This window comes from Physella acuta, unplaced genomic scaffold, assembly GCF_028476545.2.
Source record: "Physella acuta isolate Inbredline_101_S28 unplaced genomic scaffold, ASM2847654v3 ptg000494l, whole genome shotgun sequence".
NCBI lineage: Eukaryota > Metazoa > Mollusca > Gastropoda > Physidae > Physella > Physella acuta.
Genome location: NW_026732013.1, coordinates 254,758 through 274,892, shown reverse-complemented (window position 1 = coordinate 274,892; position 20,135 = coordinate 254,758). Strand labels below are relative to the sequence as shown.

Sequence of the window (20,135 nt, the reverse complement as noted above, 5' to 3'; positions counted from 1 at the left end):
CCCCCCCCCCCCCTCCCCACAAGCTGGACCCCCACCGTGGCACGAGGCTGTGTTTACCAGCAGAGCCGGGGCTTGGCGTCTGCTCACTGTGGCCAGCCATTCGCTGAGGGGCGGGTGTGGAAGACGGAGCAAGGCCTGGCTCCTCCCCCACGGGCGCTATGGGAATGTATGAAATACCAATCAGTGTCGACCGTGGCTCGTGTCGTCTGCTGTCAGTTGGAGTTAATTTGCGGGCAGTCGTTCGTGACTTTCTCACACCCATCTTACCACACGGATACGTGCTCCGGCCGGCCCGCTCCAACTTTTTATACACTTTTGGAGCTCTTTAAAAACTTGACGCGTTTGTACACGGCACAAAAAATGTTTGATAAAACGAATGATAGAATCAAAAGGTGAGTACACAATATTCCGGTATTTTAAGACACATTATGATTACAGCCAGTAGCTTATGGTTAGATAAATGTTGGTACATCATGAAGGTGAGTAGCTAACCCAATGGCTTAAGCTTTTAATCTGCTATGTGCAACGGATTAGTGATTAACTTGTTTACAGCATAAGCCTATCTTATCTAGACTTACAAGATTTAGACATGAAAGCTTTCAAAACACATTTGACTGAAGTTTACAGCAATAGATATTATTATCTAATCAAGTTATATGATCTAACTATTTAACGAAAATAACGGGAAAAAAGCAAGTTAAAAAACAATTTAAAAAATCTTAAAGTAGCTGTCGGTAGAATAGTTTGATTTTCTGAACTATAAAAGTTTCAAATAGTTTTCTGGAAAAGGAATTTTCAAATGTCTGTAGCATGGTCTGCCTCCCTCCCCCCCCTTTAATCATCGGTCTCTGGTGACTTTAATAAGAGCTTGTTGCGTTTGGCCATTCTAGGTGTTTTAATTTGACTAAAAAACAAAACAAACACCAAATCTCATTTTCCTTATTATTAGACCAACGTTTATTCTATTTCTGAGACATTTACATAAGTGTAATGTAAGGCATTCAAATTAAATGTAAATCTATTTTTTATGTGGCAATTTTTTTGGTACACCTAAATCTAGGACTATATGTAAAATACAGGATTTAAACATGTTAGGCCTATATCTAGTTAATATAATATGGCAGACATATTTCATGGTGCACTTAAAATAAAGGATACAAAATGGACACAACAAAGAATACCTAGCAAAACGACTAACATTTCACTGAATGTTCCTGTACTATCTTAAAATACCAAATATTATTTGTTCACATGACATGACAGTGACAAGTGTATCATGGACGTGTACTAAAATGTGTTAGCTAGACATGTCTACTAAAATGTGTTAGCTAGACATGTCTACTAAAATGTATCAGCTAGACATGTCTACTAAAATGTGTTAGCTGGACATGTCTACTAAAATGTGTTAGCTAGACATGTCTACTAAAATGTGTTAGCTAGACATGTCTACTAAAATGTGTTAGCTAAACATGTCTACTAAAATGTATCAGCTAGACATGTCTACTAAAATGTGTTAGCTAGACATGTCTACTAAAATGTATCAGCTAGACATGTCTACTAAAATGTGTTAGCTAGACATGTCTACTAAAATGTGTTAGCTAGACATGTCTACTAAAATGTGTTAGCTAGACATGTCTACTAAAATGTGTTAGCTAGACATGTCTACTAAAATGTGTTAGCTAGACATGTCTACTAAAATGTGTTAGCTAAACATGTCTACTAAAATGTATCAGCTAGACATGTCTACTAAAATGTGTTAGCTAGACATGTCTACTAAAATGTGTTAGCTAGACATGTCTACTAAAATGTGTTAGCTAGACATGTCTACTAAAATGTGTTAGCTAGACATGTCTACTAAAATGTGTTAGCTAGACATGTCTACTAAAATGTGTTAGCTAAACATGTCTACTAAAATGTATCAGCTAGACATGTCTACTAAAATGTGTTAGCTAGACATGTCTACTAAAATGTGTTAGCTAGACATGTCTACTAAAATGTGTTAGCTAAACATGTCTACTAAAATGTATCAGCTAAACATGTCTACTAAAATGTATCAGCTAGACATGTCTACTAAAATGTGTTAGCTAGACATGTCTACTAAAATGTGTTAGCTAGACATGTCTACTAAAATGTGTTAGCTAGACATGTCTACTAAAATGTGTTAGCTAGACATGTCTACTAAAATGTGTTAGCTAAACATGTCTACTAAAATGTATCAGCTAGACATGTCTACTAAAATGTGTTAGCTAGACATGTCTACTAAAATGTGTTAGCTAGACATGTCTACTAAAATGTGTTAGCTAGACATGTCTACTAAAATGTGTTAGCTAGACATGTCTACTAAAATGTTTTAGCTAAACATGTCTACTAAAATGTATCAGCTAGACATGTCTACTAAAATGTGTTAGCTAGACATGTCTACTAAAATGTGTTAGCTAGACATGTCTACTAAAATGTGTTAGCTAGACATGTCTACTAAAATGTGTTAGCTAGACATGTCTACTAAAATGTGTTAGCTAGACATGTCTACTAAAATGTGTTAGCTAAACATGTCTACTAAAATGTATCAGCTAGACATGTCTACTAAAATGTGTTAGCTAGACATGTCTACTAAAATGTGTTAGCTAGACATGTCTACTAAAATGTGTTAGCTAGACATGTCTACTAAAATGTGTTAGCTAGACATGTCTACTAAAATGTGTTAGCTAGACATGTCTACTAAAATGTGTTAGCTGGACCATAATCGGGTGATGCTGTCATTGTCTGCTTGTCCAGAACATATTTCTGGTTTAAGTTGCTGACCTGGGGTAGGTTTAAACCAAAATTCTAGTTCTGTTCACATGAGAGCCAGTAATAAACGAATCTTCGTTCATAGTGGGTTGACTCTAACGAGGTTTGTGTGGGTATTTGGTGGGAGACGTGCTTAATTGTTCAATTTTGAACTTGAATGTTCAACTTGAACACTCAATTCTGATATCTATGTTTAAAGTTTTGAAGATGGGTGGTAAATACATTTCTTATAGCCGTTAAAATCATTGGTGGTCAGTTCCATATTGAGAGATGCCTGAAAGAAACACTAATGGCTGCTCCTAGCTTGTAGTGAGTTCTTCTCAAAAGGCTCCAGAGATAGAATTTAATTCGTTGGCGAAAACATCGGTACGAATATGTATAGTTTTATCTTAGAATGTCAAATGTTAATACTTATTTTCAATGACTCAATATCTAAATAATATATTAATATACATTTTCAACTGTTCATTTTTTTTCGCTGATAAAACAGTTTAAACTACGTTTATTGATACAAATTTATGACTGACTGTAATTGATATTTGATTAAAACACGAAAATAAAATATGGTGCATAATTGCCCGATTCGTACAATACGAAATAATTATTTTCAACGCTTTATTTCCACGAACAAAGTCGATTTTTGTACGTTGATTACTAGATAAGTTTGCAACGATTTTTAGTAGTTACTATATCAGTTGAGATTTTCTTCATCAGTGGACATTTTCTTTATCAGTGGACATTCTCTTTGTTAGTTGACATTTTTTGTGAATCAAGTCTACATTCCTCTTGCGAGTTTATACATTCTCTGGAGGCAGGTATCTGTAAGATATTGTGTAGCCTGTTGCAGACCCCTTTTGTTATTCGGAAACTTCCAGTTACGTACAATTAAAACTGTTCTACATGAGATTTAAAAAAAATATTGTTCCTTCGCATTAGTTTCGTTTAGAAATCCATGTTTTTAAGCGAGGTAAAACCTCCTCGTCTTGTCTGCTCAAGAGTTCCCGTCCTTGCCTACAATACTTAGTGCATATATAGTACTTTTAGTAGGCTTTTCTACTTCTTCCAGTGTCTCCTTCCTCTGTTGTTTTTGTATTTGTGTGGATGGCAGGTATTCATTCAACTGTAAATCTCAGATTTGATTTCCTACACTATCGCAAACTTGTTTCCTGCGCGAAGTGAACTGATATTAGTTTGTAGACGTCACACCTGAGGACAAGGACATGAGAGGACAAGAGGACCAGGTCCCCTCGGTACGAACACGCAAGGTACGGGTCACAGGAGGACCCGGGCAGACGTGAACAAGCTGGGACAAATTTTTGGGGACACGTGACCTGCTCACACGGGGGATGGGGAAGTTTTATGAATTATGGGTAGAGGTTCACATCAATTAGATTCACATTATGGGTAGAGGTTCACATCAATTAGATTCACATTATGGGTAGAGGTTCACATCAATTAGATACACACGACGGCTATACATCTTTGTTTAGGTGGTACTGAGTTTATGGCAGTAGGTTTATTTGTTACCTCACTAATTGGCTCAACTTTATTTGTTATCTTTGTTAGATGGACTAAGTTGATAGTTTGAAGTTTAATTGTTACGAAACTAATTTAATTTAGCTTTATTTGTTTGTTTTTTTAGGTGGTAGCATACTAAGTCTGTCGATGACAATAGGATTACTTGGCACGAAAGTAGATCTAATTGTCTTTAGCTTAATTTGGTAGTTGTTCGAGGTGGGACGAAGACACCAAGTTTACGACTGTAGGCTTGTTTGCTACAAAATTAATCGTTTTTATTTCTGTTTGGTAAAAACAATAAGTTAATGTAGTATATCTCTGTGTGAAGGTGGTGTATATATACCGTATGTTCATTACGGAGCATTACAGGTATATATAGAATACAACTTTCTACAACTCCACCCTCACACTCGGGTATGTTTGAAACAAATAGTCTTTGATGTGTAGTTAGAACATAGAGAAATACATGCATTGAATCTAGTTTGTATATATTCGATTTGTACAAAAATATAATCCTGAGTCAAGTTTGTACAAAAATATAATCCTGAGTCAAGTTTGTACAAAAATATAGCAATAAGTCAAGTTTGTACAAAAATATAGTCCTGAGTCAAGTTTGTACAAAAATATAGCAATAAGTCAAGTTTGTACAAAAATATAGTCCTGAGTCAAGTTTGTACAAAAATATAGTCCTGAATTAAGATTGCAGATACCATTACTGTAGCTGTGAAACTTGTTGTGAATGTATGTTAAATACACGTTAAATTAGCGTTCAGATTCTCTCGGTATTTTGTATCCATGATGTTCAAGAATGCGTTCAAGTAGGTTGAGGGGGAACATAGAGAAAAATAAAATGGAGTTCCGTTTATATTCGTAACATGGTGTGTTAAAACTCGGACCTTTAAAAAACAGATATTTGTTACATAGACTTGTCTTACAAGGATCTGTGTAACAATGCCATGTAACATTGACCTTTGTAACAGTGATATTTGTAACAATGTCAGGTGTAACATTGAACTTTGTAACAGTGATATTTATAACAAAGTCAGGTGTAACATTGAACTTTGTAACATAGACCTTAGTAACATTTATATTTGTAACACTGACTTTTTTAACAATTTTAACATTAAAATTTATGTTAAATGTAACATACGAAACACTGATCTTGTAACAACGATAATTTTAATTTGACATTTGTAAAAATAATTTTTTAACACATATGTTAAAAAACAATGATTCCTTATCATTGATTTATGTAGCAACGACAAAAATGACAAAGTAACATTAACACCTATTCTAAGGATTTAGGTAACATGAAGCCCTACAATGTAGAAACATTTGATAATAATTTGTACATAAAATAGCATTTCAGCAACAGCTTAAAACAGCATTTCTGTAACTGCTTGAGACAGCACTTAGCGACAGCTCGATGTCGATAGTGCAAGCAACGACCAGCGCACGCTCACGACAGCAGTTCTGATAACAGTCGAACAGCAGACGACACATGGTCAAGTTCACGACGCCGTGTTATACACTGACGTCACTTCCGAGTAGATCTTGTCACGTGTAAATGCGCAATTTAGTTTTTGATCATGTCATTAAAAACATTGTTGCAACATATTCTCATAGACCTTGCCACTGTGGACCTAAGTGACCTAACTGACCTAAGTGACCTAACTGACCTTCGACACGTAGCTGTCTGCTCTCTCTGAAATTGTTGGTCCGTAGCCCAGAAGTTAGTGTCGTCATTTGCTTAAAACAATACAAGGTCGAACTACCAATCGCGAGTTAATTAATTAGTGTAAATTCTAACATAGTTCATGTTGCACGTTAAATACAATAATAATTTATGTTAATCCAATATTTTTGAAGCTATTCCAAGATAAAACCAATAATTTATGTTAATCCAATATTTTTAAACTAATCCAAGATATAACCTGCCTTGTATTTGTTACAGAACCCCCGTTTATCGACAACCTGGTCAGGCTACAATGGCAAACTTCTGACTTGCTCTGTGACAACGTACCCGGTTCGAATCACGACAAGGACAGGCCAAGCAGAGAGGAACAGTTTCACACAGAGTCGAGATGTTTATATGGTGCTGAGTGTCTCAATGGTGGGGAGCTGCTAAGCTGCTCTGGCTAATGCCAAGTTCCAAGTCGTATCAATCTTTATTTGATAAACCCCTGAACCCGGTGCTCGACGTGACACTGTGACGTCTGTGTTGACTGCATACAAGCAGCAGCTTGTTTAGTCAGACACAGATCCAAGTTTTACTTCAAGACAGGAATATCTGCTGGATAGTTCATCAAATACATATCGTAAGGACATTCCGTTGTAACATATACAGTCCAACATACACGCATTTAACGGACAGGCTACCAAACAAAGATTTAGCCGGACAGTCCGTCATAAAAGCCGACATCTGAGAGTCCGTCACACACATCCACACCGGAAGTCCATCGAGCCATCTGGTGAGGGTCCAAGATGAACGAGCACGCCTACTTCCACTGGGACCTCTTGAGGCAGCCCCTACAGACCCCACAGTTCGGCATGGGGGCCTCGTTCTTCGACGTCAACAGGTCAGCCATTTCCTTCATCTCATCTAATTCTATGCCCTTTGGTTGAACTGATCTCCTTCTATAATTATGTGCCCTTTGGTTTATCAAATTTCCTGCATCATTCTATGCCCTTTGAAGAATGCGTTGTGTGCTTTTTTGCGATGTTAATTATTTAGGACACCCCATCAGAATTTATCGTGATCTTCTTTCAGCGTATGTCTTTTTAAAATGTCCCATTTTATGTTCTCGCTTTACTCGATACTAGAAGCACATTTATTTGTTCGTACACATATGTCGTATTGGTTTCAGGTTGGCCTGGCTCTAACACATATCGCACAGACATCCCCATACTATATACACTGGTGTAAACACCACCCTTCCTTTTACACTGATGTAAACACCACCCTTCCTTTTACACTGATGTAAATACCACCCTTCCATTTACAGTGATGTAAACACCACCCTTCCTTTTACGCTGATTTAAACAACATCGCTGATGTAAATACACCCCAACACTAGAGAACGCCCCACCCCCCGCCTGAAATAACTCAAACCTATTCCATGTTTGCACAGCGGAGGTAGGCCGGCTTAGCGTTAGGATGTAGATGTTCGGGTACACCCCCCACCCCACCCCCTGCCTGTACCTGGCGCCCCTCCCTCCCCCCTCTAAAGGTTACAACGGTTGTCCGTTACTTTGATGTGGGCCCCAGACTGTGTTGACAGTCGCAGGATCAAATCCAGACCAGAAACTCCTGCTCCTTCATCTGAGATTAACCCCAGGACATGGCCGTCTAGACGGCTATAAAGGGGTGTTCACACGGCCTTCTGGACGGTTCTAAAAAAGTGTTCACATCAACCTGTATACCACCCTTCGTCTAATAAATCTTGAACAATGAAATTTTACAAACATTTACCAATTTTCTGATTTAATAATAAAAAAGAAACAGTTTTAGACATTCAAAGATATTTTGAAACCAACAATTTAAAACAAACGCGTTTGATGAGGAAAGAGGAATATGGGGGCACATTTTTTCTTTGGTTTTGTTTCCCCAACATATTTTCTATGTATTGGCAGTTGAGAATCTTATTTTTAATGATCGAATGACTCATTATTTCTAGCACTAGTGTCCGAGTGAGCTAATTAATTTCATGTAATTAATGCACCTAGACGATTTTTATGAGGAAATTATACACTTTGGCGTGATCGATAACAGTATAGACCCGGTTAAATCTCTCGTCTATGTGTGTGTGTGGGCATGTGTGTGTGTGTCAGTGTGTGTGGGTATTTGTGTGTGTGTCAGTGTGTGTGGGGGTATGTGTGGGGTGTTGGTATGTGGATGGTGTGGATTTGTGTGTGGGTTTGTGTGTGTGGGTATTTGTGTGTGTGTCAGTGTGTGTGTGGGTATGTGTGGGGTGTTGGTATGTGGATGGTGTGGATTTGTGTGTGGGTTTGTGTGTGAGTATGTGTGTGGGTGTGGGTGTGGGTGTGCCTGTAGTAGTGGTCATTACACTGGTCATCCGGCGGAATGTAGAAACCCTGAAGGTCAAGGTCAAGCAGGGAAAACAAAAGTCGTCATCAGCTGGATAACAACACGCGTCGTGATTCATGTGGACATGTTAAATTCCGCCATCCGGTGACGTCACTTCCACTATGATGTATGTGATGATCGCCCCACATACTCGGTGATATACGAGCGTATACTCTAGTAGCAATTAACAGACATTATGCTTGACTAGATTAGCCGACTTTAGTTGAGCCATATTTCAGCCGAACCAACTTTAGCTGAGTTCTTTATTACAATTGCCAGCATGAGCTAAATGCTTGACTTATTTATCATTCAGAACTTGCAAAATTATTTCTTGATTTTAAAAAAAGCGCCTTATACAACACCTATAGAAGTTAGTGTCCACGCCTGCTTGAAGATGTTGTCTGAAGACGATAACTACTCAGCCACTACTACAAGTTAGTGACGACGCCTGCCTAAAGATGTTGTCTAAAGATGCTAACTACTCAGTAATCGCCCCTTAAACATGGCCGACAAGTTAGCGCCGTCCTGTTGGCGAGCTCAGCAAACACGCCTCGGTTGGTTTTGACTTTGCTCAAGGATTGTCGTCTGCTACGAGATGTCGCCGCCTGCGTGTTTGAACTCCTCACCTGTGGATCGATCACGAGGAATCGAACCCGATCAATCCAGACCTGATACAGCCAGGCTAGAGAGTTCTTTGTTAAGGTGCGTCTTTTGATCATCAGTTCTACCACAAGATCTCCTCACGGCAAAGTATGGCTTTAGTTTCAGCATAACGAAATATGCTTTTGTTTGAGCATTCAAAATATGGCTTAAATTTTATCTAGCTTCACACAGGTTTACACCATACACACCTTGTCAATATATGGCTTACACATCTAGTAAATGTAGTATCTCCACTGTGTAAGTTATATAACACCATAAACACCTTGTCAATATATGGCTTACACATCTAGTAAATGTAGTATCTCCACTGTGTAAGTTATATAACACCACTAAAGTATAAATGGGAAGGCCCTCAAGTCATGTCAATTTTCGAATCAAATTTTTGATTAACCCATCACCGCTAACTATAAGCTGCTTTACAGTAGGCCGAATGTTCTAGAAAACTCATACATCTAACCCTAACCTGAAAGCTCTATACGAAAACATGAAAAAATCATCCGAGGAGTCTTCAGTGCAATAAGTAGTTCTTAGCTAGATGGACAAAACGCACGTCTTGTTGGCTGTTCTATAAATGTGTCTTGTCCTGTTTTATATGGATGTTTGTTAAGTGATGTGTGACATCTGGAGTAAGCGATGTGTGACATGTGAGGTAAGCGATGTGTGACATGTCAGGTAAGCGATGTGTGACATGTGAGGTATGTGATGTGTGACATCTGAGGTAAGCGATGTGTGACATTTGAGATATGTGATGTGTGACATCTGAGGTAAGCGATGTGTAACATCTAAGCGATGTGTGACATTTGAGGTATGTGATGTGTGACATCTGAGGTAAGCGATGTGGGACATCTGAGGTAAGCGATGTGTAACATCTAAGCGATGTGTGACATGTGAGGTAAGCGATGTGTGACATCTAAGCGATGTGTGACATGTGAGGTAAGCGATGTGTGACATCTGAGGTAAGCGATGTGTGACATGTGAGGTAAGCGATGTGTGACATCTGAGGTAAGCGATGTGTGACATGTGAGGTAAGCGATGTGTGACATCTAAGCGATGTGTGACATCTGAGGTAAGCGATGTGTGACATGTGAGGTAAGCGATGTGTGACATCTAAGCGATGTGTGACATTTGAGGTAAGCGATGTGTGACATTTGAGGTATGTGATGTGTGACATCTGAGGTAAGCGATGTGTGACATGTGAGGTAAGCGATGTGTGACATGTGAGGTAAGCGATGTGTGACATGTGAGGTAAGCGATGTGTGGCATCTAAGCGATGTGTGACATTTGAGGTAAGCGATGTGTGACATTTGAGGTATGTGATGTGTGACATCTGAGGTGAGCGATGTGTAACATCTAAGCGATGTGTGACATTTGAGGTAAGCGATGTGTGACATTTGAGGTAAGCGATGTATGACATTTGAGGTATGTGATGTGTGACTTCTGAGGTGAGCGATGTGTAACATCTAAGCGATGTGTGACATTTGAGGTAAGCGATGTGTGACATTTGAGGTATGTGATGTGTGACATCTGAGGTAAGCGATGTGTGACATCCCATTGCCACAAGTGAAGGGACGTAACTGGGACAGGCCACAAACAGGGAGATAACCCGCGCCATTCATGCGCCGGGGTCGTGACTGTTATCACATCTAGTGGACCAAGTAACGGGTTAGCCGTACCGCGGGACCAGGGTGACGCAGGCAAGTTTTCTGGGGACACCTTTCTATTTGCCGCCAGTCTGTTACATAACCTTCAGGGTCGACCTAATGTTTGGGCAGGGTCGGGCCATACTCCTATACCTCTATTCCTATACCAAGGGTCAGCCTCTACTCCTATACCCAGGGTCAGCCAGGGTCGGACTATATATCCAGTGATAGCCTCTACTCCTATACCCGAGGTCGGCCTATATGGCCGATGAGGGAAAATAATGAGAAAACTCATCATCGAACACATGATTTTATCTTAGGCCAATTTGTCAACTAAAACAAATTAGCAAACACTGCAAACTAATTATAATTAAGATTACGTTAAAAACAGAAGTCACGTATTGTAATCTTTTATTTGGGAAGAAGTCAGATGTTTTCTCAAATATCACAATCGAAAGTGAAATTTTCATCTTGCTTTCTACAAGACATACATCAACATAAGCCATGCAATGGTCATTGCTCCTTTAGCTAGCCCAGAATAAAGGATCGTTTATATGATTAAACACACCCAAACACAAAAAGCATTCGCACACACACACACACACACACACACACTAGTGTTTATATATATATATATATATATATATATATATATATATATGTTTGTGTGTGTAAGTATGTATGCCTGCTGAGAATGGTGTGGCTATGATGACCCCATGTTTTATTGTAATTACACTTTAAACTCGCGGATTAGAACCCCGGCGGTTTTTTATGCACTTGTTATGGCCGCGGTATGATGTCGGCCGGGCACCTGTCGGACTGAAATCTTGGACTCTTTATGGGCCACTACTGTCAACCTGGGCCTGGGAGGGGTGGGTTACGTGACGGGGCCCCCACTGACGTGTCGGCATCATCTGTTTGTCACAGTTATGATGGGTGGGGGGGGGGGGGGGACCCGGCCCCTGGACAAATAAATTCAACTTGACTTGAAAATCTTGCCGGGCTATTTCTGGCAGACATGTTTTACCATAATCTCTCTCTCACACACACATGCACACACACACACACACACACACACACACAAACCCACGCACACACACACGCACGCACACACACACACACACACACACGCACACACACCTTTTGCTTACCACCGCGGGGTGCTGGTTGTTGTTTTAGAGTTACGACCCTTGAGTTGCGTTTGTTGCTAAACTTTGGTCAACACGATGTCAGCCTGTGTCATGTCAGACAGCTTGTCAGTATTCTGCCATGTCACACGCCCAAGACGTGGCATTGCCCGCCATTTCGGCCCCCCCCCACCTCCAAAAAAAAACAACAACCCAACAAGTCTCGCCCCAAATACACTAAAATTAACTCGATCCCTAAAATTAACTCGACCCCTAATTAACCATCGCACCATCGCATTATTCGCAGGTAGAACAAAATGACGCAGAACCACGACATACACTTAGCGACAGCCGCAGGTGAATTGTTTGGTTAAAAACGTGTTGGTTTAGATTAAAGAGCCCCCCCCCCCCATCGCATGCCTGGCGTCTTAGTTTGAAGGAATTCTAGCAAGTCCATCTGTCTCAAGTGTCCAGCATATCTTGTCATATCCCCCCTTCCCACATCCCTTCCCACCCCTTCCCCACCCCCCACCTCCTCACCACCCACGGTCATTTCGCTGCCTCATCATGTACACCCAGAACAATCTAAAAGTATAATTCAGCCGTTTTTAAAACATTTTTGGAACAACAAAATATTTTTAGAGTGCGTTAATTATTAGTGCGGTGGTGTCGTGCATAGTTTTATTTCCACACGTAACGACACAGCCCCATCGACAGCTTGGGTTTCCTTAAGGTAGTCTAAGTCATGTTATCAGTTACCCAATTTGTCATTGATGGCGCCGTACTGGGCTGATGTGTTACCGTTATGAAGCAGGTATACGGCCGGTATATTCAACATGTCGTAATAATGTTGTTAAGTGCCGGCATTGAGGCGGTATAGAGCCGGTATGGTGCCGGTATATAGCCGGTATATAGCCATGTATAGAGCCGGTACAGAGCCGGTACAGAGCCAGTATAGAGCCGGTATAGAGCCGGTGTAGAGCCGGTATAGAGCCGGTATGGTGCCGGTATATAGCCATGTATAGAGCCAAATATAGGGCCGGTATATAGCCATGTATAGAGCCGATATATGGCCGGTATATAGCCATGTATAGAGCCGCTATAGAGCCGACATAGAGCCAGTATACAATGTCTGACAAAGACTGAACAACTCAGTCACAGAGAAATGGCACGTCTCTAGAATTGGTCACGCATGACCGCTGCCGTCGTTGTTTACATTCCGGTGAGAGGGGTAAATATTGCATCACGTGGTATGTCAGTCACGTGGCTCAAGCAGTGAAATTATTCTGGCAGCGTAGCAGATGTCATACTGACAGAATAGTGGACGTCAACCTTAAAATGGTGTTAAAAAACATGGTTGAACAGTAGGTCAGACCAGAAAGTAGGTCAGTCATGAAAGTAGGTTAGTCGAGAAAGTAGAGCAGTATCTTTTGCAGACGGCAGTATCTTTGCACTAAAGCCTACGGGAACTGAGGTGGTCCCACGTCAATGTTGGGGATGATCTAGACACCAACGCCTGTCACCATACCGCTGTACGGAGCATCAACACTTGCTGACATTCATATGGTCGTCAGCATAACCTGGTCTAAACAACAGATCTTACGGGTAGAATAGATACGTAGATCTATCGGCCAGATACTGCCATTTGTAGGGGGACAGATAAATAAATCTATCTGTCAGATAGTGCCATGTGTAGAGAAAGTTCCAGTCCTACTGGTGCCATATCCCACATGTGTGTCACTAGGTCCCCCACCTAGCGAGACCAACAGGGAAGTCACACTTCAGTACGTGCTCGCCAAAAGTGCACGCATGACTGGCTCGACGTGACATTGATATCAACGTTCTAGTGCCAAATCAACCCCCCCTCCACATACACCACCACCCCCCTACTTCCGCTCCGAGCGTCGACCCCACATTGAGACCCGGCCAAGGTGTCCGCTGATAGGTACAGTCGTGTGGTTTAATCACGTCAGACCTTCAGAGCATCGCGACACCTTTTGAAGGCGGACCTCCAAGAGAACTGTTGGTGTAGTGTGTGATGTGAGCCGCGAGATGCAGATATTCCTAAAGTGCTATCGGATAATTTCTTATCGTACACACGGCTCGGCCTTGAGAGCTGAAAAACAAAACCGAGTCGAATGTTTACTTTTGGTCCGAACTTGGCTTACTTAGCACTGTCTAGTGTGTTGCGTCGCTCTGCACTGTGGATTAACGACTTTCTTACTGCAGGATTAAGGAGTTCTAATACGGAAGGATTAACTGACCAGGGCTGAAGGTGGAGAATTTCTGGAAGTTTTGACATTCTGATTTAGGTCAAGGTTTCTGGTAGCTAGAAAAATATAATTGAACTGACCATCTTGTTGGCGGTACAAAAATTGAGTTCACGACTAAGTTGGTCGTTGACAAGATTTGAGCTCACGACTAAGTTGGTCGTTGAAAAGATTTGAGCTCACCAACTCGCGACCTGCTGACAAATGAGAGTGATGATCACCAAGAGGAAAATTCTTTCCATTTTAGAGGCTTTCCAGATCCTTGAGTCGGCCATGACACGCGACTGCAAGCCTGGGTGAGTGTGTGTGTGTGTGTTGGTCAGTGTGTATGTTGGTCTATGTGTGTGTTCTAGACAGTGTGTGTGTTTGTTGGTCAGTGTGTGTGTGTGTTAGTTGGTATGTGTGTGTGTTCTAGTCAGTGTGTGTGTTTGTTGGTCAGTGTGTGTGTGTGTGTGTTAGTTGGTATGTGTGTGTTGGTCTGTGTATGTGAGTGTGTTGGTCTGTGTGGGTGAGTATGTTTGTTCAGTGTGTGTGTGTGTGTTTGTTGGTCAGTGTGTGTATGTGCTGATCAGTGTGTGTGTATGTGCGCTGGTCAGTGTGTATGTGTGTTGGTCTGTGTGGGTGAGTGTATTGGCCTGTGTGGGTGAGTGGGTGGGTTAATTAGTGTCATGCCGTCATGGACATATGATCGATTGAGAATTTGATCAGAGAGTGTTTACATTTATTGACTTTGATCATGCGATCAACTGGTCAGCTAATATGTAGTTACATAGTAAAGGTATAAGCACATTGATGTGTAATCTCACAACTCTATAAATAGCTTCTGGTCATGTGGTCATGTGATCAGCTAGTCACTAGTAAGGCTCAAACTCCCATCATAAACTTCCCCACTTCTCCCTTATACTAAGTTATACAATTATTCTAATCTTTTGTCTCCAGTAAACTAATCCATTGTGTCAGGCTATCGTCATCAGGGGGGGAGGGGGGGGGGTGATGTTTACAAAAGGTAGGGGAATGTTTATCAATGCAGGTGTTAATGAGAGCTAATTTGATGACACGTTTCAAAAGTCCGGTCTTGTGCATCACATTGGCTTAGTGTTAATACATCACATGGCTTAGTGTTAATACATCACGTGGCAATACGTAGGATATGATGTCATTGTGTTGATGTTAAATCCTGACACGTTAGTATCATACACGTTAGTATCATACACATTAGTATCATACACATAAGTATCATACACATTAGTATCATACACGTTAGAATCATACACTTTAGTATCATACACGTTAGTATCATACACGTTAGTATCATACACATAAGTATCATACACATTAGTATCATACACGTTAGTAGCATACACATTAGTATCATACACATAAGTATCATACACATACATATCATACACATAAGTATCATACACATTAGTATCATACACGTTAGAATCATACACGTTAGTATCATACACTTTAGTATCATACACGTTAGTATCATACACGTTAGTATCATACACGTTAGTATCATACACATAAGTATCATACACATAAGTATCATACACGTTAGTATCATACACGTTAGTATCATACACGTTAGTATCATACACATTAGTATCATACACGTTAGTATCATACATGTTAGTATCATACACATTAGTATCATACACATAAGTATCATACACATAAGTATCATACACATAAGTATCATACACATAAGTATCATACACGTTAGTATACACGTTAGAATCATACACGTTAGTATCATACACATTAGTATCATACATGTTAGTATCTTACACTTTTGTTCTTTACACTTTTTTCTTACATAATATCTTAGATGGAGAATACATGTATTCCGTAGCATAGTTTGTCACATACTCCTTTTTCAAAAACCCAAAATCGATTCGTCAGACGAACAAAAAATACTAATCGATTTAATTATTTTATTGTTATGCGTCATTTAATTAAACTGAGTTAAGTATCTGATTACTAAACAAATGACAGAGGAACTGTGGGTCGGCCATTGACCTACTCAGGTTTTAAGGGCTGTTGTTTCCTGAAAGTTGAGACTCACGGACTGCAAATAGGCACCGACTGCCAATAGGCACCGACTGCTATTAGTCGCCGACTGCCGATAGTTATAGACTGCGAATAGTTATAGATTGCCGATAGGCACCGACTGCCGATAGTTATAGACTGCCGATAGTTATAGACTGCCGATAGTTATAGACTGCCGATAGTTATAGACTGCCAATAGTCATAGACTGCCGATAGTTATAGACTGCCGATAATTATAGACTGCCAATAGTTATAGACTGCCGATAGTTATAGACTGCCGATAGTTATAGACTGCCAATAGTTATAGACTGCCGATAGTTATAGACTGCCGATAGTTATAGACTGCCGATAGTGACAGACTGCCAATAGTCACAGACTGACTACTTGACAAGACCATCGGACACTACCCACGATAAAGTGATTTGAGATTTGGAAAAGTTCATTTTTCAAGGAGCTCTTCAGTCCCATCGTCACTGGAGTTTATCTTGTTTTCAAGGTCAGTTCATTTCCCTGGGATCTTAGCTCATGTAATGACGTATTCCCTGCTACAAGGTCATTACATTTCCCTGGGATCTTAGCTCATGTAATGACGTATTCCCTGCCACAAGGACAGTACATTTCCCTGGGATCTTAGCTCATGTAATGACGTATTCCCTGCCAATAGGACAGTACATTTCCCTGGGACCTTAGCTCATGTAATGACGTATTCCCTGCCACAAGGACAGTACGTGACATCGTTAGGTCATGACAGGACGTGTTCGCTACCACAAGGTCACGACGTGCTGCAGTAGGTCAGGGTATGTCTGTTACGTGAGGTCATATGACTTAAGTCACTTGTAATCTTCGGTTGACCTACATATAACCTGGGTATCAGCACACTGGATTGGCGTATGGTAAAGTTATAGTTACCTCTACACACCTACAATCATTCACCAATCATGACATAATGATAGTTTTCTTGACACCGCTACAATCATTCACCAATCTTAACATAGTAATCGTTTTCTTAACAACTCCTACAATCATTCACCAATCTCGACAGTGATAGTCTCCTCGACACCTACAATCATTCACCAATCTTAACATAGTGCTAGTTTTCTTGACACACCTACAATCAATCGCCAATCTCGACATCGTTTTCTTGACACAGTTACCAGCACAATCATTCAACTGTCATGACAGATTGCTTTCCTGGGCCAAACATTTGGTACCACAATTACTCACCAATCTTAATATTGACACATGTACTGGTACAATCATTCACCAATCTTGACACATGTACTGGTACAATAGTTCACGGATAGCCTTAAAGTTTCCGATGGACACGACCTCAGGTGACCCTTAACCCCTGACGTGTAAACGAGGTCAGTACCGGACAAACGAAATAAACACAGTTTAGAATCTGCTTGCTGTTCAATGTGTTTACTCTTAAAATGACAAGCACCAACATAATTCCCTTTCGTGTTAAGTTCGAGATCTTGATGGATGAAATTATTTTCTCTGGGAGATAAAAACAATTACAATATATGAAGAGGAACAATGTATTTATTATTTATAGTTTTTGTTATACTTAGTCCATTGTTCCGCGCCTAATGTGTATCAACGTCTGTTGCCGATCCAGTACCCCAACAAGGGCTAGATGATTAGATCCACACGAGCAGTAGATGAAGCCTGGCACCCGACTATGACATAGGCCGATGACATGAGACATCAAAGCGATGCTCAACTTCTCTAATTTCTCTGACATAGTTGCTGAAAGTGACTGAAATATCGGACTTTAATAAGGAGACAAACTTGATACGTTAAACCAGATGACTGAAATATCAACCGTTAAAATAGATGAATGAAACCAATTGACTGAAATATCAAATGTTAAACCAGATGACTGAAATATCAGCCGTTAAACCAGATGACTGAAATATCAGCCGTTAAACCAGATGACTGAAATATCAGCCGTTAAACCAAATGACTAAAACATCGGACTTTAATAAGGAGACAAACTTGATACGTTAAACCAGATGACTGAAACCTCAGCCGTTAAACCCCCACATCTAGACGAGGTGTCTCAATATAGCGCTTGTCGTGATGATACTGGTTGGAGGGGGTGGGGGCGCATGGTGGAGAAGGGGGGGGGTGTGACCCGCCGGTCCAAGAAGTAGGCTGAAATTACGTAACGCCTCATTAGTGCACATCGCTGACTATCACGTTCGCCGTACGTGTCTCGCTGAGGGCAGGGGTGGGTATGGAGGACGTCTGATAACACGGTCACGTGGTCAGGTTGTCACGTGGTCTGACGGTTTATCAACTTTAGAGGTGTTTGGTGGGCTCGTTGAGGTTACCTTCTTAAAGTGGGGGGGGGGGGGGGGGGGTGGAGGTGGGTGAAGGTTTTTTTTCTCTGTCACGTATTTTTAAAGGTCGTAAGGTCATAACATGTAAACATTACATAAAGCCAACTTGATTGGCTGGTACAATATTTTTTTTACTTCAATGCTAAAAGCTGGTGAGGTCATCTATGTTAATTTAAATTATTTGTTTATTTGATTAATTAAAGATTTAAACTACACTTTCATGCCTTCTTTAAAAAAAGTGATTTAACTTAAGTAATTCATTATGATATCGTAAAAAACGTGCCGTCACATGGTATGGCCACGTACTTGGTCACCTACGTTTGGGGGTTCAGTTACGTAGGGGAATCTATGTGTGGTGGGCTAGCTACGTGTGAGGGCGCCAGCTAGGTGTGGGGGAGCCAGCTAGGTGTGGGGCGCCAGCTAGGTGTGGGGCGCCAGTTAGGTGTGGGGCGCCAGCTAGGTGTGGGGCGCCAGCTAGGTGTGGGGCGCCAGCTAGGTGTGGGGCGCCAGCTAGGTGTGGGGCGCCAGCTAGGTGTGGGGCGCCAGCTAGGTGTGGGGGAGCCAGCTAGGTGTGGGGCGCCAGCTAGGTGTGGGGCGCCAGCTAGGTGTGGGGCGCCAGCTAGGTGTGGGGCGCCAGCTAGGTGTGGGGCGCCAGCTACCTGTTACCACAGGGAGATCTTCCACCAGCCCTTGTCCCTGTATAGTGTGACCCCCCCCCCCCCCCCCCAGTATCATGACCGTGGTAAGTAGCAGACGACAACTTATTTTCTTGACCCAGTTGCCAGATAAAGTTTTCCTTGAGTGCAAAACGGTTATCTACTAAAGTACAGGTCAAAGCTGAGAAAGTTAACACACGGTAGCACATGTGATGAGGGGATGGTACTGATGGTAGCACATGTGATGAGGGGATGGTACTGATGGTAGCACATGTGATGAGGGGATGGTACTGATGGTAGCACATGTGGAGAGGGGATGGTATTGATGGTAGCACATGTGATGAGGGGATGGTACTGATGGTAGCACATGTGGAGAGGGGATGGTACTGATGGTAGCACATGTGGGAGGGGATGGTATTGATGGTAGCACATGTGATGAGGGGATGGTACTGATGGTAGCACATGTGGAGAGGGGATGTTACTGATGGTAGCACATGTGGGGAGGGGTGGTACTGATGGTAGCACATGTGGAGAGGGGTGGTACTGATGGTAGCACATGTGGAGAGGGGTGGTACTGATGGTAGCACATGCGCTGAAGGGTGGTACTGATGGTAGCACATGTGGAGAGGGGTGGTACTGATGGTAGCACATGCGCTGAAGGGTGGTACTGATGGTACCACATGTGGAGAGGGGTGGTACTGATGGTAGCACATGCGCTGAAGGGTGGTACTGATGGTACCACATGTGGAGAGGGGTGGTACTGATGGTAGCACATGTGCTGAGGGATGGTACTGATGGTAGGAGTTGTTTAGGGTAAGTAATGATGGTAGCACGCGTGCTTAGGAGTGTTAATGAGGTAGCAGATTTATTGAAATTAGAAATTTTCTACGGGTATACCTAGCTCTCTTTTGCATTGGTAAATTTATCCCCACTTATCTTGTACATTTGTCGCCAATAATCTAAAACATTTGTCAAAAAAAT

The 20,135-nt window shown here is 41.4% G+C and overlaps 1 protein-coding gene across 2 annotated transcripts in view; it reads left to right on the top strand.

Moving 5' to 3' along the window:
* Positions 1-229: 229 nt before the first annotated feature.
* Positions 230-20,135, top strand: part of LOC131944505 (neuronal PAS domain-containing protein 3-like) — a 53,242-nt gene continuing 33,336 nt past the window's right edge. Inside the window, exons 1-2 of one of the 2 annotated variants that reach the window (XM_059305173.1) lie at positions 230-392; positions 6,263-6,887. In XM_059305173.1, coding sequence (XP_059161156.1) covers positions 6,793-6,887 — 95 coding nt within the window. In that variant the 5' untranslated portion in view covers positions 230-392; positions 6,263-6,792. Of the gene's footprint in view, positions 393-6,262; positions 6,888-14,184; positions 14,392-20,135 lie in introns of those variants that run through there. The other variant, XM_059305174.1, reaches the window with a different exon arrangement.